At 41.8% G+C, this 22,570-nt stretch overlaps 1 protein-coding gene across 1 annotated transcript in view; it reads left to right on the forward strand.

Annotated features, from left to right (window-relative positions):
* SLC24A4 (solute carrier family 24 member 4) overlaps positions 1-22,570 on the forward strand; it is a 124,873-nt gene that overhangs the window by 67,549 nt on the left and 34,754 nt on the right. Inside the window, exons 3-6 of the mRNA XM_038405878.2 lie at positions 14,355-14,431; positions 15,729-15,803; positions 18,689-18,773; positions 20,223-20,326. Coding sequence (XP_038261806.1) covers positions 14,355-14,431; positions 15,729-15,803; positions 18,689-18,773; positions 20,223-20,326 — 341 coding nt within the window. The remainder of the gene's footprint in view (positions 1-14,354; positions 14,432-15,728; positions 15,804-18,688; positions 18,774-20,222; positions 20,327-22,570) is intronic.

A 22,570-nucleotide genomic window follows, 5' to 3' on the forward strand; every position in this document is an offset into this window, starting at 1 on the left:
TTACAGTACACGTATTAAATATATTTAATAGTTAAGAATTGAGGCATCATTTGCTTCGTAAGCTGCTACTTGCCATGGCACAGATAATGCAAATTGAATTAATAGACTGCAGAGATTAAATTTGCTAGTAATTTCTACAGATTGTGCTAGGGAATGGGAAGCTTACTGTGCCTCCTGCCATATGGTACTCAGCTTTGGATAGAAAGTTTCATCTTTGGCTTTGCACAATATTAAATTGATTATGTACAAAAGACCTTCAAATATGTTCAGTGGTGTTTCATGCTAGACTTCATTGTGATGCGTTGTCATTGCCCAGGCTGGGCAGTCAGGCTAATTATTCTTACTACAGAGTTACGCATAGCGGAGTTTCCTTCCAGAGTTGTTTCATGCAAACAGATATGTGTGTCTTTGAACTGCTGGTCCCTAATTGCTCTTCACCAATGTGTGTATATTAACATGCATCAGACAGAAATGATTTGGGGACTGTCCATGTGTGATTTTGATGCAAAACTGAAAAACAGCTGTCTAATGGGAACTGGAGTTCAAAGCTTGAAAATTGTCATTTTTTTCAGCTGGCACCTGGGATTAAAAGTAGAGTTGTTGTTTTTTTTTTTTTCATTAAGATGCCGGCTTTCCTGGGTATCAAGTGCCCATGAAGAACGATTCCCCCATGTAGGGACATCCCTCCCCTTGAAACATTTAGTTGTCATTACTGAATTTGCAGTGCATGTATAGGCTTGGCAGGATGTGATTTCAATGACTATCTGTTGGTAAACATCCATTTCAGCGTGTCAGTTGAAATCGATGGAAAAAATATCCATCGGTAACAGTGGGTGGGAGTGCAGCTTTGCCCCCGTCTACCTGCACAGTCTGGGTGTCGCCAGCCCTGCAGCGGTGAAGGGAGCCCTCTGCAGCTCCACTGTCACAGCCCTGCTCCCTCAGTCCCATGACAGCAAGGCTACAGAGGGTTCCCTATGCTGCTGCAGGGCCAGTGAAACCTGATCCCTGCAGGTGTGGGGAAGGCTGCAGTCCTGTCAAGGCAGAGCACCAACGTCCAGCCAGGACTGCAAGAAGGAGGATGAGCCCCCTGCCCTTCCCCTTCTCCAAGGCCCCGCCCCCTGTTCACTCCATCCTGCTGGCTGCCGCTAAACCTAGGAGCTGAAGGGGAAACATGCTGCTGCTTCCGGGAGCTGTGTGGAGCCACAGCAGGCAGGGAGCCTGCCTTAGCCCCGCTGTGCCACTGACTGGACTTCTAACAGCCCGTTCAGAAAGGACACCTGGCAACCCTACTGGCAGGGATCCAGCGTCACCAGCCCCACATTTTCACTGTCATGGCCCCACTGACTCACTCACCAGCCAGGAGGGCAGGAGTCATCCCTGGGCAAGAACTGTTCAGCAGCACCCTGTGGCTGGCAGTACGTTCTCCTCCTTGAAGTCCTGTTTGGGAATCTCTGCTGCAATGAGCCAGGACTGCTGCCTTCCCAGCACCATGTTCAGGGAGCCTTCTGCAGCCCCTTGGTCAGTGCAGCCCTAATCCTAACTCCAATCCTACCCCTCCTTTAATTTCCAGCCACTGTAATTATAAAAAATCTTTAAAAATAAAAATCGATGTAGTTGAATTTAGAAAAAAATAAAAATTGAATTCTACCAAGCCCATGCATGTAACAATGTTTATGAATTTAGGGTTTTCTGACCATTTGGAAGAAAAGTGCAGTATTAATGTACTGTATAGAACTTCTGTGTTTTTTATACAGGCACATTAGAATGTATTGAATCTGTTTAGGGATGGACCACGAAAAAGTCAAAGACCTATGTAGACTATTTACCTAGAGGATAATTCATTGATTTAAATAATTATTATTCCTGTTTGTAGTGAGCCAAACACTAAGGTTCAGTGGAAAACAATTAAAATCAATATGAATTTTCTATGATAAAGAACGAAGTAGAAACTGGGATAGAACGTTGGGAATGGTGCAGTATGCTGGTGTGATGTTCAAATTTGTTCTATTTCCATAGTTAGCATTGAAATTCAAATAAATCCAGTCAGAATTTTTAGTCAAAATAACTGCTTTTGTTTTGTAAGCAATTTTATTGCTATCACAAACCTGAAAATGTGAATTTCAGATAATGATAGCTCATGTTTATGTTGTGCTTTTCATCTCAAACTTTACAAACCTTATCTGTTGTTATTACTAATCATGTTTATTGTGTAATACCTAAGGACCAACCAAGAATGGGGTAGGTGTCATACAGACAGCATACCAAGTGGTCCCGGCCCTGAAGAGCTTTCAGTCTAAATACACAAGACAGACGCAGGCTGGGAAAAGGGGTAGATCACATGCAGAATGAGCAATGTGATGGTGGCAAACATCATGTGAGTTGCACAATATTTTGGGAGTAGTGGATTTACTTAGCCAGGGATTGGTAAAATAGGGAAGGGAAGGGAGGGGAGGGGGACAAGGCAGGGCAGGGGAGAAGACAGTGAGAGGAGCAGGAGTGGAGTGAATCTGAGGTAAGAGACTCTGAGCAGGGCGGGGGAGCAAACACCCCGTCAGCACAGTGCAGAGGAGGTCAGAGAACATTTAATGGTGTTGACTGGAATGGAGGTGAGAGAGGTCCCTCCCTGATTTGGCTTCTCCTGTTCCTACCCACTGCAGTCTCTGGCAGGCTCCTCTCCTCAGTTTCCCCCATCACTGCATGATCGGAAGGAGAAGCACCTCCTAATGCCCGCTGATCCTAATACCCCCTGAGTTCAGGCGATCTCCTCTGCACAGTTCTGGATTCAGGAGGGAGATGGGGAGGTGTGGTCCCATCTGGGCCCCATTTTACCCCCTGCTCCCTAGTGCAGTAGTCCCTGCTCTGGGTGCTTCTATTCCTACCAGCTGTAGTGTCTGTCTATATCAAGCTCTTCACCCTGATTTCTGAAATGCTTACCATTTAAACACCTGAGCTGATACAGTTTTTATATCTAGGGATTGCTGTACCCAACATTAGGTAACAGATTAAAACAGTGAGACATTTTCAATAGAGCGGAAGCAATGACCACCTTTTGCCACTATAGCAGTTTCCCCTGATGGATATTTCACACCTGGGACTTTGTGCCAGGGTTTCTGTCAGCAGAAACAGAAATAAACCAGGCTAACTCCAGCCCATCATAACAAACTAAACTCTCAGAGGGAATTCAGGTACATAGAATGTCATTACTCAAATTGTAATTTGATCGGAACAGAGGGACTAAAAAATGCATTAGGAACATCAATGAGCAAAAGTGGTCAGGACATTCATTTTCCTAGATCCCAAGGCCACAAGGGACCTCTGTGATCATCTAGTCAGACCTCCTGACTAACACAGGCCATGGAACTTCCCCAAATAATTCCTAGGGTAGATCTTTTAGAAAAACACCCAATCTTGATAGAGAAATTGCCAGTGTTGAAGAATCCACCACAACCCCTGGTAAACTGTGCCAATGGTTAATTACCCTCACTATTAACACATGTGGCTTATACCCAGTTTGGATTTTCTAGCTTCAATTTCCAGCCATTGGATCATGTTATACATGTCTCTGCTAGACTAAGAGCCTACTACTTGTTCCACATGTACTTAAACTGTGGTCAAGTCACCCTTAACCTTCTCTTTGTTTATGATAGACTCAAGAAACTCAATCTATTTATCACTGTGAGGCATGTTTCCTAATCCTTTAGTCATTCTTGTGGCTCTTCTCTGAACCCTCTCCAGTTTATCAACATCCTTCTTGAACTGTGGACACCAGAACTGGACACAGTATTCCAGCGGTGGTTACATCAGTGCTAAATACAGAGGTAAAATATCCTCTCTGCTCCTGCCTGAGATTCCCTTGTTTGTTCATTCCAGGATAATAATAGCCCTTTTGGCCACATCATTGCACTGGGAGATTATGTTCAGCTGACTGCCCACCACAACCCCAAAATCTTTTTCAGAATCACAGCTTCCCTCTCCTGTAAGCATGGCCTGCATTCTTTGTTTCTAGATGTGTACATTTACACTTAGCTGTATTGTTTGTTCGCACCCAGTTTACCAAATATTCCAGACAGTTCTGTCTCAGGGACCTGTCCTCTCCATTATTTACCACTCCCCCAACTTTTGTGTCCTCTGCAAACTTTATCAGTGATGATTGTGTTTTTCTTCCAGGTCATTGATAAAAATGTTAAATAGCATAGGGCAAGAACTGGTCCCTATAGGATCTCACTAGAAACACACCAGCTTGATGATGATTGCCCATTTAACATTAGATTTTGAGACCTGTCAGTTATCCAGTTTTTAATCCCTTTAATGTGTCCTGTTAATTTTATATCGTTCTAGTTTTTTAATCAAAATGTCATGCAGTACCAAGTCAAAGCCCTTACAGAAGTCTATTACATCAACACAATTACCTTTATCAACCAACCTTGTAATCTCATCAAAAAAAGATAAGTTAATTTGACAGGATATATTTTCCATAAAACTGTATTGACTGGCATTAATTATATTACCCTCCTTTAATTCTTTATTAATCAAGTCCTGTATCAGCTGCTCCATTATCTTGCCTGAGATGGATATCATTCTGACTCATCCCATTTGTCCTTTTTTTTGTGTCTTCAGAAAGTTGTGGATTCATTTTTAAAGTTTCTTTATGATTAGGAAAAACAAGTTGTTGTTTTATTTCATAGTTGTTATAAAATGAACCTATTCTCTGATGCGAGGGGTTTTGGTGCTGGTTGTTTTTTTGCTGAGATATAAGCATCCATAAAGAGACCCATTCAGTGTTCTTCCCTTCCTCTATTTGTTTCTTTCTCCCAGCTCTTGTATCTTGCCTTCTAGATTGTCAGCTCTTTGGGGGCAGGTAGTGTCTTTTACTATATATATACACAGTGCTTAATAGAATGAGACCCTGAATTGGTTCACGCTCCAGGATGCTCCTGGTCTACAAATAATAATGCTAATTATTTCAATAACATTTAATTTTTTAAATTCCATTCCCAAACAAGGACTTCATGTTGGTTTGACAGTGTTGTGTGTAAAAGAATGATACAAAGCACAGGATGGATCATTGTTCTTGGCGTAAAACTGCATGGGAGAGAGCTGAAGGAAACAATTTTGCTAAGTTCCCCACACAGTGTTTACTCCTTGTCATTCTGTCAGAGGAGCCAGCCCCCGCTCCCACAGGCAGATTAGGGGTTTGTGGGTCCCTGGTCCACAGCAAATGGGAGGGCTCCTCCCCATCCCTTCTGCTTGCAGTCCCCCACAGAGCTTCTGCTGGGGAGCGGGGCCTGCACTCCCTCCTGCGCCCTGACCCTGCTCCCTGGCAGGAGCACCAGGTGGGCAGAGTGGGTTGGGGCACAGGGGTACCCATTTTTCTGGGGGCCACCCAATTGGCCAGGGTCCCTGGGCACGGACCCTGTTGGCCCACAGGCTAATCCGCCACTGCCCACTCCCCCACCTGCTTCCCCAGCAAACTCAAACTACAGGCTTGCCCCAATCCCACACATCCCTGGAGAGACACAGCAGAGCAGTGCTTCAATTTTGGGGTGACCGTGCTCCCCTTGCCAGCTTCCTCTACTTGGTTCTGTACATGCAAATGTTCGTTTCTGCACAAAAATGGGGGTTTTGCTCCTTGTAACTGGGTGAGGGGCACATGCATGAACACAAGGCCTTTAAAATTTGGCCTAACCACTCTGTGATGAGAGAAAGGGCTGTGCCCACATATAGAAATGCAGTCAGTATTTGGAGAGCATCACCTGGATTTGCCCTCATTGCTTGAACAAATGGAATGTGTTAAATGTAATACGTTGGGCTGGATTTTGACTGCTTCTGAGCACATTCATGGGAGTAGGTGGAGGAGAGGGAAGGCGCAGGTAGCTAATCTAGCCCTTCTGCCTTACTCTCTTGTGCACCTGCACTAGGTGCATCCAGAATGCCAGTGCTATGTCCTCCCTGAGTGACTGGGGAGAGAACAGGTTAGCGTAGCCAGAGATATTGCACATGCCAAGGTGGCTGGGGATGGGAAGGGGATCATGAATGCATCTGCACAAGCCCCTTCCGGCAGGGCTCTCACTCCAAGAGCCCTTCATATGCATCTCTCTCTTTTTTTTTTTTTTTTTTGTAATTGCAGTTCTTTTCTCCCTGAAGGAGAATGCCACTACCATTATAAATAACTGTGACAGGAAAATGTAGAATATCTTTTATGTTCAACAGCCTATTAAGGGTCGGTGCGTCTCTTGCTTCTGTGAGTGAATCAACTGGTGATAAAGTGAATAAATCACATGTCAAGGCAGGTTATAAAACAGCTGATCCACGTGGCTGCTGAGATTTTCTATCAGGCTTATGAGATTTTGAAATTTAGTTCATTGGCAGGCTGCCTCCAACAGTATAGACAGGGCATATGGGAGCAATGCTCTCCTGCTACTCAGCAGTGCCCACTGGAATAATCTGGTAACCAGCTTAAATATAGGCAGGTGTCAGTATTGTGCACAGGTTCCCCCTGGCTTCTGCTCTGTAAATCCTCACTTAAAAAACAGAGTAAACAATCAAAGTGAGGCACAGGGATTAACTTCTGTAACTCCTTTTAAACTCTGTTTGAGACAAGTTATTTACACACTTTCATATGCATTTTGGTGCTTGAATTATAAGTAGTTCAGCAGAATCAGCCCTCCAGGTTTGTTCTGGTAAAGGTGATTAACTCTCTTTCTTTTTGTTCCATGTTCATGGCTCAGTATAGAGGTTTTTTTCAAGCTACTTCATAAATTACACAGAAAGGTAGTATCCTAGGCACCTCCCCTGCCATTCATGAGATTGCCAGCCACTTCTGCTGCCCTCTGTTCACATAGCAGCCCTGTAGTAACTATTATTCTGATCAGATATTAATTAGCATGACAATAGTGCCAAGGAACCCTAGATAAGAGTCCAGGCCCATTTTGCTACTCTCTGAACAGGCAAATAAGAGACCGTGCTCTTGTCCATGAGAATTTATAACCTAGTTTGTCAGGACTCAAAAGGTGGGGATAATGGACATGTGGGGTGGGGTTGAGTGGGTTGGGAGGACAAGGTAACAACAGGATGATCTGTAGTAGTTTGTCTGGAACTGTCCTCTTAGGGAGAATATTTATGTACTTCCAGCTATCTTCAGAGCAATTGGTCGATGTTCCTTTTCGGCAAAATTAGTCGCACTGTACACCTTGCTTTCCATTTAATCTTCCCCTTCCATCTCATCTGAAAATAGTGTAGACAGCTACAGTTCCTATCCCCAGAAGACTGAAGAATCTTTCCTTCAGTATTTGTTCTTTGTGAACATGGTCGGTTTTAATGTTACTTGTTAATGTGCAGATATGTATCTAAATTCATGTTCACTGAAAGCTGCCATATTTTTTTTGTTATAAATATTTTTTTTATTCCGTACCTGAGTGTGACACTCTGTACCTCTGGGGAACACCCTACACCCCCATGTTCATCTTTATAAAATGATTGTGTGGTATCCAATACAAAGTCTGTCATGTTGGGTGTCTTTGGAAGGCTCATAATGCACTGAACATGGTTGTCATAGTGATGTTATCGTAATTGTTACAGTAATGTTATAGTAAGGTTATAGGTTATAATTTCATGTATATAGTTATGAGGCTGAAAATATATCCTCATGGCTTAAAGCAAGCCCTTGCAAAAACTGTCCAAGAACAGAGAGGCAGTTCACATCTCATCAGGGCATGGATGGGACAAACCCAGCCCAGCCTCACAGGAACAATGGACAGTGGCTTAGGCAGCAACAAAAGAATCTGTTAGACCCTCAAGGGAGTCACCCCCTTCCTTTGGGCAGTGTGGGACTGCGATGAGGTAACGCTCACCTGACTCTGAAGGGGCTGGAGGAAAAGCTAGGAGGGAAGAAAGGACATGATAAAAGGGAGAGACATTTTGCAATGTTCTCTCTCTTCCACCTACATCTACAGACACCATCACCACCAAGCAAATGAACCACTGATCAAAGGGGAGAGCCTGGCTGAAGAGCCAGCCTGTGGTGAGAAGCATTTAAGTTTGTAAGGACATTGAAAGTGTTAAGATCGGCTTAGAATGCATTTTGCTTTTATTTCATTTGACCAAATCTGACTTGTTATGCTTTGACTTATAATCACTTAAATCTACCTTTAAAGTTAATAAATCTGTTTGTTTATTCTACCTGAAGCAGTGCATTTGGTTTGCAGTGTGTCAGAAACTCCCCTTGGGAGAACAAGCCTGATACATATCAATTTCTTTGTTAAATTGATGAACTTATATAAGCTTGCAGAGTCCAGTGGGCATAACTGGACACTGCAAGACAGAGGTTCCTAGGGTTGTTTCTGGGACCGGAGATATTGGCTAGTGTCATTCGCTTGCAAGTAGCTGGGAGCAGCTTACATGCCAGATGCTGTGTGTGAACAGGAGTGGAGGTTCTCACAGCAGAGCAGGGTAAGGCTGGCTCCAAGAGTCAAGGATTGGAGTGGCCTTGCAGATCTCTGGTCCAGACAACACCATAGGGGAACGTCACAGTGAGGGAATAGCTCTCCTGAAAAATTTTGCTTTTGGCAATTACTGTAGCAGAATAGAAACTCTCAGATTTGCTGGTGCTGTAATATTATCCCAGAAGTACTGCCCACAGCTGCCACATGAGGGAATGATGATAAATCACATTGAATTGGTAAGATATATTGCTGGAGTGATGTGTGCTATTGTATTAATTTCGATAGAATACATGGGCCCAGAGAGTCAAAGGTGTTAACATGACTCTATTACTGTACAACATTAATAGTTTTTAAACAAGGTTTGGAATTCCAAGTACAGAGACCTCAGCCTGCTTAGTTCCACAGGAAACACACCATTAATTTTTTAACTCTTTAATAAAGAAACAGACAAAGAAGGAAAAACAGTTAAAGCATTTGAAATGTAAAATATGAAGTAAGGCTTTTCATTGTAACAGTATCCCTTATTCCCTTTCCCTTTGGCCGCAGAGTCTTTAGAAGGAAAAACTCTTGTCTGACAGGCTCTTAGATGGTGTCAAAGATAATAACTGTTCTTTGTGGGGAGGGAAGTTAGTTGAGTTAGGCTGGAGCTGTTAAAGTCTGATCTTGTTTCCTAAATGACAGAACAAGACAAGTGCACATGAAAAGAAAAGAACACAAAGATAGAAAATGCAGCTTCTGACTCTGGTGTTGATTCTTACATGCAGTCTCACTGCTGAAAATACACAATCACAGCACATAGTCTTATCATATTTATACCAGCATTAGGCTGTATAGGGAGGGTTGCCAGTTTTGGTTGGATGTATTCCTGGAGGTTTCATCTTGATATAATCTTTAATTCCTGGAGACTCCAGGCCAATCCTGGAGGGTTGGCAACTGTATCTATAGGGCATTGTTTTTAGCTGCCTCTCTGGTCACAGGCTAACAGCAGTATTGCAAAATACAGTCTTAGTCAGCTAAGCCAGATTCTTAATAAACAGAAGGCAAAAGGAAAGTAGGAATTGATAGAAAAGAGAAGATATACAGTGGGGAAGGTAGAGGACACATAGAGGATTGGAGGGAAGTGTGTGTATGGGGGCGGGGGGGAGAGTCTCTCATTCCAGGTGATGTTTGGGATTTAGCCAGAGCCATTGGAAGAGGCAATGTCATCTGCGTTCTCTCTGGCCTAGTTCGGGTAGACTATTTCTCAGGATCAGCACAACAAAGGCCCAACAGTGTCATGGTGATCCCTAAGTCCCAGAAGACAGCGGGAATTGGCAGCCATGATGATGAAGTTTGCTCCTTTCAGTCCACCTGTCTCCCATCTGGCAGTTCAGACAACACGATTCTCTGACTGGAATCTTTTCTTTTAAGGATCCCAAAAGGAAGTGATGGATGGAATAGCCCATCCGCTCATTATTTTGTCCACCCAGTAGGCATAATTTCTGATACACCAATTTTAGTCCATTGATTTCTGGTTCCACACTTCTCTTGTTACCAGACATGATCTGTATGCAGTCATTGAGTTATAGCAGTAGACCTTTTTGTTTGGATTAACCCAATCTTTCTGCCTCCCTTTTTCACCTTTCCCCATCAACATTTACATTATAGGTTAATGTGATATTTTATGATCTTTCATTCACATTTCACTGAGCTCACAATTAGGGTAAATTTATATTTAAATATTACAACAGTGCTAAAGCAAGTACTAAGTAATATGAGAAACCTATTCAACTGCTCAAATAAATTTGTTAGTCTCTAAGGTGCCACAAGTACTTCTTTTATATTCAACTCTAGCACTTTCATATGTAAAAAGGCTGTTTTGGCCTCTTACAAAAGTTGTCAAAAGCCACTGCAGATTATGTAACACTAACTAATATCGTAGGATAATCTTTAAACTACTGTCTCACAGCAGGAGATTAAGAATGTCACTTTCACTCCAGTTTAATACTAGAGTTGTGCAAATAATGGATATTTTGGGTTGCAGACCATTCCAAAAAATGGTGGGGAAAAGTTAGTTTTGGATAAAACCAAAAGCAGATTTTTTTTCAAAATTTTCAGTGACTCAAACTCAAGGAAAAAAAAATCATTTCAGGTCACGTTAAATGTTCGTTTTGTTTCTAACCATTTAAGACATTTTTTTAAAAAAAAAGCATAGGGGAATTTTGAACTGAATGTGTAATGTTTTGAAAATGTCAAAACAAAATGATTTTTTTCAGAATTTATTTTAATTTTTTGTACTGAAACAATTCATAGAAACCAACATGAATCTGTGAAATGGTTTGGTGTTGCCGAATCTGTGTTTTTTGCTGAAAAAAAGATTGGCAGAGAATTTCATCTAGCTCTATTTAATACTGTGTCTCAAAATATTACAGTGCAACAAACTTTGTTCCAATATATGCAGAGGTGAAAGTAAGCCGGTATGGTCTGGTATGGTGTACTGGTAAGAAAGTGGCCTGTACACAGCTGACCGTACCAGCAGGGCTGCTGATGGAGGGGGGGAGGAGCAAAAGGGGCAGCTGCCCTGGGCCTGGTGATTTAAAGGGGCCCGGGGCTCCCAGCAGCAGCCAGAGCCCCAGGCCCTTTAAATTTCCACCAGAGCCCCAGGTGTTGCAGGCCTGGCAGTGCTGAAGGGCTGGCTGGGGGAGTCTGGCCCCAGCCCTACCCCTTCTGCTTGTGGCCTTGCCCCTTCCGGGGGCCCAGAGCCGCCTCCGTGCCACCTTGCCCAGGACCCCGGCTGCTCTGCGTACCAGTAAGTCCTTTTAAGTTACTTTCACCCATGTATATATGTGATAGTCTCTCCCTTTCCTCTTCCTTGCATGCTGGAAACAGTAATAAAAAATATAAAAAAAGAGGCTATTTATCCATCTGTTTTGATTCATTAAAGGTATTTGAAATTCAACAGGCAAATCCATCCAAATGAGGATCCGAGATTTCCTAGCTGCTGGGTGATTTAATTGTATATTATCTTTGTTTTGACAGCTCTTTGTGAAACAGCACTTCATTATAGCCACATGAGTTATTTTTATTTACTGTGCAATTTACATTCCCAGAATACAGCAGTGCTGTTTCCTCATGCTGCTTTTATAGGTATGCTGGCCATGTATGTTTACTTTGATATCCAGATACAAGACGCAAATCTCCTCTCACTTGCACCAGTTTTGTATAGGTTTGGCTTTGGTGAAATTATTGTTTTTTACAAAAGTGTACTTAATAGCAGAATCAGATCTGTGGTGGTTAAGCTAGTGGCCTTAAACTGGTGTGCTAATGATATTTATGCACTTTAAGCACTCTTCGGTCCCTTGAATGACACTTCATAACTCAACAAGGGATTGGGTAGTATCCTGCTGATGTGCTGGATTACCAGAAAATGTACTACCATCGCTCCTTCAATATCTCCCGATGGTTACAGAAGTGAGACATAGGTTGTAAGGTTTGTCAAAGGATTGGCAATAAGGAATTGCATTCATAGATATCTAAACAAAATATCTTTAAACTACTGTCTTTTTCCTTGGCTAAATGTGTGACACAGAAAAAAATTGCATCTTAATCTTGGGCAAATTCTATGTATTAAATGCTGTTTACTGTCTCTGAAGTGCAGGCCTTATGAAAGAGGCTAATGAAACGCAGTACAGTCATTGCTCCATGACATCTGGTTGAAGTTTTATTTTATGCTTAATTTTTTATAGACCACTGACTATGGTAGCTTTCGGTCAGAGGATTTCGAGGATTTCAGAAAACAGTGGTTTTGCCTTTTGTAAGGCAGATAAGATTTATTAATTCTGATTTTAAACAACTCCTGCTGCCAATGGTCTCATGCAAAAATAATTGTGGTTGTAGGCATGAAAACAGAGTAGTGGGGGTTTCATCTTTGCATTGAGGCAATTATATAATATGTATATGACTTTCAGGGGGCAAGAAAAGTTTGCCATGAACATACGTCCTTGAGCAGACAAATAGTGATATGAAGTTACTTTATTTTCCCTGGTCAAAAATTTCAGAAATGACTGATTTTGGATGCCTCAGATTTGGGTGCCCATTTTGAACCATCTTAAAAAGGGCTGATTTGCAAAGGACAAAAGCTCAAGCTTTCTGAAAGTCAAGCCCCTTTAAGGTGTCTTAAATTGGGCACCCAAAATCACTAGTCACTTTTGAAAATCTTGGTCTCCGTGTATACTTATTGCTTGCAGAATTATATTGGAAAGGGAAGAATATACACAAACCAGAAAAGTGAGTGCATTGGCATTAAATGTTGTATTTTCAAGGACATTGTAAAGCAGGCATCATATCAAACATTTGTTACTTTGAAGAACCAGGCCTCAGCAAGTACCATTAAGAAAAGCTCTGGCTATGAGTAAAGTGATCAAACTAGACCCTTGCTTTTGTCCACCATGTTTTGGTGCATTCATGAATATTTCAAAGTACTTTTGAACCATATCCTGCCAGCAATCCACAAGTGTAACTCCCTGCTGAAATCATTCGGGAGTTCTGCATGAAAATGTCACCTCTCCAACCAATCCAGCTTTCAGTGGCTAAAATAATGTTCTGCTTTGACCATCTCATCACCAGCCCTCTTCATGGACTCCCTCTCTTTCCACATAAAGTTCAAAATCGTCAACCTCACTTCTAAGGCTTTGTCTACACTGGAACATTGTTGGCAAAACTTTTGTCGTTCAGGGGCGTTAAAAAAACTCACACACCCCGAACGACAAAAGCTTTACTTACGAAAAGTGCTGGTGTGAACAGTGCTTTGTCGGCAGGAGTGCTCTCCTGCCGACAAAGCTGCTGCTGTGTGTGGTGGGTGGAAGTTTTTGGTCGGCAGCAGAGCTTTCTCCTGCGGCCAAACAGCAGCTACACCGCATGCCTTTTAGCGGCATGGCTGTAGTGGCATAACCATGTCACTAAAAGCTGTGTAGTGTAGACAAAGCCTAAGGCTCTGCACAGCTCTGCCCTGCCTGCCTCACATCTTTGGTTGCTCCCCACCTCACCCACAGCACCCTGCCCTCTGGGACGCCTAGCTGCTTCCTTCCTCTCTACTCTTTTTGGTGTTCTTGTTCTTAGGTTTTTCACACTGCTACCTATGCATGGAAAATGCTCCATCTAACTATTGCAAGCTGCCTCTCTCTCATTCAGAACCTGCTTGAAAACACATTTCTTTGCTCTTTTCTTTCCATCACTGACTTTCCACTTCTGTCTGAGCTACCTCTCTCCTCTTGACCTACCTCAGTCAGTTCTTATAAAGTCAAAGCTTATATGGTTCTCTTCATCTATTATCTGACTCCTATTATGTTTTAACCCTCACCTTCCTTTTTTTTCCCACCCCTTCCTTTATCTATCATCCTTTCCTTTGTCTAATTTTAGATTGCAAGCTCTTTGGGTATGCACCATATATTTGTCATCTCTGTAAAGTAACGTGCAAACGTTTATATAGCACCATAATCTAAGTGGATAGCAGACTACAGCCATTGCATGTTTTTTAGGGGGTGAGGCATACATGAAGCCAGAAATATTGTTTTTGGGGGGGAGGGGAATTTGCCCCTCTGGTTATTTCAGAAGTATAATTAGAAGAGAAAATAGTAAAAGGGAGGCATTATGATCAGGAGACTCCTAGCAGCTATTGAATATTGGTTTAATCTGTTGGAGCAAATGACAACTGACACCCGCAGAGGATCTTCCCCCGCTTTATCCGGTGAACTGAAGAGATTTCGGCAGGCTATGATGCACCAAACTGAATGATATAGTCTTCGATGAAGATGTCTCCTCCACCTTTAATTTAGGACCAATATTAAATATCCATCTTTATTTTGCTGTCTTCCCTTTATAAAATGTTCAGGTATACCTATAAATGTTTTTAAAATATTTGTTTTTCTCTTTCAGCAATTAATGAATTTCCTGAAGATGTATTTACAAATAAGGAGCGGCAGGAGGGAGCAGTGCTGTTTCATATTATAGGTGTAAGTTTTGTCCTACCATGGTTTCTTTTTGTTTTTCCTTTTTTTATTTAGTTAATTGCAAGAAGTTACTCAGTCCCATTGCCCTTTCTTAGTCGAACTCTATAAATTTGCAGATTTTTAATAGTGCATTTGCAAACAAATTCTCAAATAGCAGAAACCGACTAGAGCACTTTAAAAACTGTGCATGCAAGCCTAAATAAGCAATGTTTGTGCATTCATCTCAGTTAGGGGTGAAATCTTGGCCTCACTGAAATCAATGGGAGTTTTTTGGCATTGATCTCAGTGGAGCTAGGATTTCACCCTGTATGGGCAGGTATGGATTCTGGTTGTCCTCTGTGCAAGAATGGATGATATGGGGTCTCCCTGTTCCCTCTCCTGTCCATTGTGCATCTGTGCAAAAGAAACAAGGATAAGGCCCTCAAAGCCTAAAGGAATACGGATGAAATCTGGGCTTGATGTCTTATTGCAGAAACCCAAAAACATTTAAAGGTCTTTGTGGCCCAGTCTTGCAGTCCCAGCTCTGAGAAAGTAATACTAAATGGGAGATTTGCTTGAGTGAGGACTTAAGGATTGGTCCCATTTTGAAAATATGTATCACATAACTCACGTAGAGCAACAGGAGGACAACATGTGCTCACGAGGCAATCACAGCCCCTGAGATGTTTGCAAATGGGAGCCAAGGTCAGGGACCATTTCTTTCGGGGATGTGATTGTTTTTTGTACATGGCACATGTTGTGTTGCTTTTGCCTTCATTATTTACCCAGGTAATTCATTGAAAACATGAGTGATGACTTCTTTTCCTCCAAAGTACTGTCTGTTATTATCATGTACCTTACTCTACCATAGCACCCAATTACATCAAATTACTGCATTTTCATTATTCCCTAACTTTCCAAACCCTCCCTCCCTAAGCATACTCTTCAGTAGAAGAACATATTGATATTTTTATACCATAACTTCATCAACACAGGTTTTTTGTAGCAGATAGAAATGGAGCCACATATTCATGTGAAAAGAAAAGGAGTACTTGTGGCACCTTAGAGGCTAACAAATTTATTAGAGCATAAGCTTTCATGAGCTACAGCTCGAAAGCTTATGCTCTAATAAATTTGTTAGTCTCTAAGGTGCCACAAGTACTCCTTTTCTTTTTGCGAATACAGACTAACACGGCTGCTACTCTGAAATATTCATGTGAGTTTGTTATACATTATTTGAATAAACATTCTGTCATTCTCCTCTCCCTTTTTTACAGACATGATATGACTGAGTTACATTTTTCTTTCTTTTTTCCCACAGGCTCTTTATATGTTCTATGCCTTGGCTATAGTATGTGATGACTTCTTTGTTCCCTCATTAGAGAAAATTTGTGAGGTAAGTGAAAGAGAAATTTAACCACCTTTTGTAAATCTGTTCCTTGTAGGTTTTAGGATTGGATGTTTTGTGCCATCCAATGGCTGTCTGAAGTTCTTTAGTAAATGAGTTTGGTGGTCTCAATCCATTTGCCAGTGAACGGGGCTCCATATCACAAATCCACTACAGTTAGTGCTAATTGGCGCCCTTGACAGCTGTCTTGGCAAAGAGGCTAATGACTGAATGAGCACGACCACATGATTTCCTCTCTCACGGATCTGAAGCACATTGATGGGGCAGTATAGGGGATGACGTAAGGATTAGATGGGTTTGTTACTATGATCCTTGTTTTAAAAGCCACTTGGAAAAAGAAGAGCTAGAGATATTTATATTTAATTTGTTAGCCATGGGTATCTTTCTGCCAGCAAGACTCTAATCAGTCAGAGGAAGAGATGTGCTTGTGCTGTTTTCCTAGCCTGTTGGGATTGGGTGTGGTGAGGTGGAAGAGAGTTAATGTATAGAAATAACTATCAGGTAGACTTTTCAAAAGCACCCAGCATTGGCTTAACTCTGCCCCATCTGAAGTCAATGAGAGTTTTACTATTAATTTCAGTAAGAGCATAGTTAAGTCAATGCTAAGCACTTTTGAATAGGATGAATAATTGGAAAGGGAGAATATAGTCATTATAACTAATGAAGTCAGTTATTTTATCTACAGGCCCCATTTGAACCAGATCTGTGAAATTTAACTAGAAAATGTAGTGAAATATATATAATACATTGTGACAGGGTTGGGCCAGATGGCTACAGGAAAGTGATAGAAGGTAGATATATTAACCCCAGGTTAAGTAGGTTCCTTTTCCCTGGGTAAGGTAACAGGGAAGGTTCCAGAACAATCAGGAACTTTCTGGAAACAATTATGGCTGCAGGTGTTCTCATCAGCCTGTCTGCCTATCAAGAAGCTGCTAGAATCAATTAAGGAGGCTAATCAGGGCACCTGGGTTTAAAAAGGACCTCACTTCAGTGTGTGCCATGCGTGTGAGGAGCTAGGAGCAAGAGGCACTAGGAGCTGAAGTGAGAAGGCGTACTGCTGGAGAATTGAGGAATTCAAGCATTATCAGACACCAGGAGGAAGGTTTTATGGTGAGGATAAAGAAGGTGTTGGGAAGTAGCCCAGGGAATTGTAGCTGTCACACAGCTGTTCCAGAAGGCACTCCAGACAGCTGCAATCATAGGGCCCTGGGCTTAACCCAGAGTGGAGGGCGGGCCCGGGTTCCCCCCAAACCTCCCAACTCCAGATCAGACACAGGAGGAGTTGACCTGGACTGTGGGTTCACGAAAACGGCCAAACTGAGTGCCCCCATGAATCTCTGAGGCGAGCAAATCCGCCAATAAGCGCAAGACCCACCAAGGTAGATGAGGAACTTTGTCACAATATATACAATTAAGAATAATCTGCTATTATATTAAAACATTAATTTACAGCACTTTACAAACTTATTAATCAGATACTAGTTAGAATTGACCAGGATAGGGGGAAAATTAAACTTTTGATCCAAAATTCATTTTGGTGACAATTTTCCAACCAACTATAGAATTGATTGTAAAATAGAAAACCTTATTTGGAGACCGGGGGGGTTGACATAATTTCATATTAACAGAAATTTTTTTGATCAGCTGTTCCAGCTAGTAAAGGCATCTTTTTTCCTGTCCTCTGGACACATGTGCAGAACTCCAACAAACAGCAGTACTAGTTACATATACTTATCAACAGGAGAACAGATGGAAGAATAGATTGTAGCAGAGAATACTTGCTGTTTTCAGATGTGCTATCGGCATACTTTTAGATACATGATATATAAGATGTACCATAATGTTGCTGCTTCTGCTGTTGATCCTTCATAAAGTCTATTCTGCTTGTCTAGGTATCTCCAGAATGCTAGACAGCTAACAAGAATCCAGAGGCATTAGCACATCTGTGCTGAATTCTATCAGCTATGTTATTGGTGATAGATTATCTTAGAGCTGTGCGTTGTGCTTCTATGCCATGAGTTATGAAGCACTTCCTGCCAGCTCAGAATGTTGCAGAGTGCCTGAAAAATACTCTGACCTGCTTCATTTATCACTAGGCACTCTTCTATCCTTGGAAGTGAGATGGGATATTAAAGATGAGTCTAGAGATTCAAAAAAGAAAAACTTCCCCATAATACTGCCTTTATAGTGTAAAGGAAAGATCCTCAGCTCGTGTGAATAGGCCTAGCCCAATTGTGGAGCTAGGTACATTTACACCAACTGAGGCTCTGGCTCAAAAGCTCTAAGGTAACTGCATACAGATTAGAGCTCAAGAAGCAGTGTAACAAAAATAGATCTATCTATGAGACACAGTCCTCTCTCTGGTTCTACACTGGTCTAATTTCATATACCTCATTGGAGTTCATATTAGAATAAGCGAGATCAGAATCAGGCACACTATTTGCAAGACATATTCATATAGGTTATATTTTACTCACTTCTGTTACCAAATTTTACAAGCTTGGTATCCCCTTTAACTCTTGAATTACTCATGACTTCACTCTAAAAACTGTTCATTCCTGAGCGTTCAACCTTCTAGAATCCCCATCTGAGTGGTCTTTCTCTAATCAGCTTGGTTAGTTAAAATATTTATCCCCTAACCTAGTGGGACACCAGTTAGATATTATCCACATATATTATAATATTTGATGTGCCCAAAGCATGTCGTCTATCTCTCATATATAGGCTCTTTCAATCTTTGAGCTGTATCATAGTGGGAGTTCATTCTTTCACGGTATTGTGATAGAATCCTTTTATTTTCTCTATCTGTATCTATAAAAGTGTGCTATGTAAAAAGACCAGCAATGCTGAAGTAATAGGTACTTTTCTTTCAGAAATTACACTTGAGTGAAGATGTTGCTGGAGCCACTTTCATGGCCGCAGGAAGCTCGACCCCAGAGTTATTTGCATCTGTTATAGGTAAGGGATCTGCTCAATAGCATGTGCAACAGTTGCCATTAAAATGTCAGGAGGTGAGATTATATCTTTTATTGGGCCAACTTCTGCTCTTCTTCAGCTCTGTGTAGCTCAAAAGCTTCTATCTTATATAAAAGATATATTTATATCCTCACTTATTTTGTCTCTGTCATATCCTGGGAGCAATATAGCTACAACAACACTGCAAACAAATTAAAAGTCAGGAACAGATCCTCATCTTAGATTTCAGTGGAGCTGTGACAATTGACACCAGCTGAAGATCTGCCTCTCTGTATTATTGAGTGGTTTCCCATGCAGTGGTATCTGAAAGTGCCACCATTCTTCCCTATATTTAGATCAGGAGATAACTGAGTTAACAGGTTTTAGATTCTGATGTTCTGGTGGATTCCATTCTGCAGCTGACACAATTAAATACTCAAAACCTGCAGCAGTGATACTGTACTACCACACATGCACTTCAAGGTTTGAGAAGATACAGCTGGTACTAAACATACTTGGGAAGTGAAATTTGAGATTTTTAATGCCATCCATTGGAACAAATTTTCCTTCAGTTAAATTTGTTCAACCTTATTGACATCAATGAGACCAGAGTTTGTAAGGAGAATATACATAAATATAGTAAAGCCCACATAAGGCCATATCATCTATCTACTCCAAGGCATCTAATCTACAGATACACCCTCCTACATAGAGGGGATGTGATAGCATCACAGGGTCCATAATATTAAAGTCTGTGTGTTCAAACAGGATTGTTTTAGCTAAAAACAAAGCTTCAGAATGGTCATGGGAGCATTCTTCTTTGGCCTCTGTCATGTTAGGTAGTTATATGGCCCCTGTTACCCTGGTATCTGAGTGCCTCATAACACCCTTGCGAGGCAGGCAAATACTATTTTCTCCATTTTATAGGTGAGTAACTGAGGCCAAGATAGATTAAGTGACTTGCCCACGTCACTCAGGAAGTCTGTGGTGGAGCAGGAAATTGAACCTGTGTTTCCTGAGTCTTAGGCAAGTCTCCACCCACTAGATCATATGTCCTATCAAGAGTGCACACAGACTATACACAAGGTGGCTGCTAGGAGTTCTTTGAAGGTAGTGCCGTCCCTGCAGTTGTTAAAGGGACAGAAATCTAAATGTTAACCGTCCAGGGGAAAGTTCCTCTGCTTTACTGTAACATTTGAAGTCAGTTCTGATATCACTGGAAGTGTTTTACATCTTCCTTTGAGAAAATATGCACACAAAATAGCTGCTAACTATCCCCAAAACTTCGGAAAGTGCAGCTGATATGTGCACTCATTATTGACCTAATTTTGGTTAAACATTTAAATGATCACGGATTTTTGTTGTTCACAGTTAATACCCATTTTGAACAAATAGGCATTGCCAGTAATGAAGTGATAGGGGTTAATTGTGACTGTATTACTCTCTTTCCAGGTGTATTTATCACTCATGGTGATGTAGGAATTGGAACCATTGTTGGGTCAGCAGTTTTCAACATCCTTTGCATTATTGGTGTCTGTGGGATATTTGCGGGACAGGTTAGTAGGTTACTTTTCTTTTGGCTTTCTGTTGCTTAGTTTTTTCTTTTGCATAGAAAATGTTTGAGAAATATTGGAACGCTAATGGAAAATGAGCATGAAAGGGCTGTTAAGACAAGAGAAGTGATCATGTTAGAAATAATTCAGACACATTTTACAAACAAAAAGAAAAGGAGTACTTGTGGCACCTTAGAGACTAACAAATTTATTAGAGCATAAGCTTTCGTGAGCTACAGCTCACTTCATCGGATGCATTTGGTGGAAAAAGCAGAGGAGAGATTTATATACACACACATACAGAGAACATGAAACAATGGGTTTATCATACACACTGTAAGGAGAGTGATCACTTAAGATAAGCCATCACCAGCAGCAGGGGGGGGAAAGGAGGAAAACCTTTCATGGTGACAAGCAAGGTAGGCTAATTCCAGCAGTTAACAAGAATATCAGAGGAACAGTGGGGGGTGGGGTGGGAGGGAGAAATACCATGGGGAAATAGGTTTCAGAGTAGCAGCCGTGTTAGTCTGTATTCGCAAAAAGAAAAGGAGTACTTGTGGCACCTTAAATTTGTTAGTCTCTAAGGTGCCACAAGTACTCCTTTTCTTCATGGGGAAATAGTTTTACTTTGTGTAATGACTCATCCATTTCCAGTCTCTATTCAAGCCTAAGTTAATTGTATCCAGTTTGCAAATTAATTCCAATTCAGCAGTCTCTCGTTGGAGTCTGTTTTTGAAGCTTTTTTGTTGAAGTATAGCCACTCTTAGGTCTGTGATCGAGTGACCAGAGAGATTGAAGTGTTCTCCAACTGGTTTTTGAATGTTATAATTCTTGACGTCTGATTTGTGTCCATTCATTCTTTTACGTAGAGACTGTCCAGTTTGGCCAATGTACATGGCAGAGGGGCATTGCTGGCAAATGATGGCATATATCACATTGGTAGATGCGCAGGTGAACGAGCCTCTGATAGTGTGGCTGATGTGATTAGGCTCTATGATGGTATCCCCTGAATAGATATGTGGACAGAGTTGGCAACAGGCTTGGTTGCAAGGATAGGTTCCTGGGTTAGTGGTTCTGTTGTGTGGTGTGTGGTTGCTGGTGAGTATTTGCTTCAGATTGGGGGGCTGTCTGTAAGCAAGGACTGGTCTGTCTCCCAAGATCTGAGAGAGCGATGGCTCGTCCTTCAGGATAGGTTGTAGATCCTTGATGATGCATTGGAGAGGTTTTAGTTGGGGGCTGAAGGTGATGGCTAGTGGCGTTCTGTTGTTTTCTTTGTTGGGCCTGTCCTGTAGTAGGTGACTTCTGGGTACTCTTCTGGCTCTGTCAATCTGTTTCTTCACTTCAGCAGGTGGGTATTGTAGTTGTAGCAATGCATGATAGAGATCTTGTAGGTGTTTGTCTCTGTCTGAGGGGTTGGAGCAAATGCGGTTATATCGTAGCGCTTGGCTGTAGACAATGGATCGAGTGGTATGATCTGGATGAAAGCTAGAGGCATGTAGGTAGGAATAGCGGTCAGTAGGTTTCCGATATAGGGTGGTGTTTATGTGACCATCGCTTATTAGCACCGTAGTGTCCAGGAAGTGGATCTCTTGTGTGGACTGGTCCAGGGTGAGGTTTATGGTGGGATGGAAATTGTTGAAATCATGGTGGAATTCCTCAAGAGCTTCTTTTCCATGGGTCCAGATGATGAAGATGTCATCAATGTAGTGCAAATAGAGTAGGGGCATTAGGGGACGAGAGCTGAGGAAGCGTTGTTCGAGACTGCTGAATTGGAATTAATTTGCAAACTGGATACAATTAATTTAGGCTTGAATAGAGACTGGGAATGGATGAGTCATTACACAAAGTAAAACTATTTCCCCATGGTATTTCTCCCTCCCACCCCACCCCCCACTGTTCCTCTGATATTCTTGTTAACTGCTGGAATTAGCCTTCCTTGCTTGTCACCATGAAAGGTTTTCCTCCTTCCCCCCCCCCCCCCCCCCCCCCGCGCTGCTGGTGATGGCTTATCTTAAGTGATCACTCTCCTTACAGTGTGTATGATAAACCCATTGTTTCATGTTCTCTGTGTGTGTGTGTGTATATAAATCTCTCCTCTGCTTTTTCCACCAAATGCATCCGATGAAGTGAGCTGTAGCTCACGAAAGCTTATGCTCTAATAAATTTGTTAGTCTCTAAGGTGCCACAATTACTCCTTTTTGCGAATACAGACTAACACGGCTGCTACTCTGAAACCTGTCATTTTAC

Source organism: Dermochelys coriacea, chromosome 6 (genome assembly GCF_009764565.3).
Source record: "Dermochelys coriacea isolate rDerCor1 chromosome 6, rDerCor1.pri.v4, whole genome shotgun sequence".
NCBI lineage: Eukaryota > Metazoa > Chordata > Testudines > Dermochelyidae > Dermochelys > Dermochelys coriacea.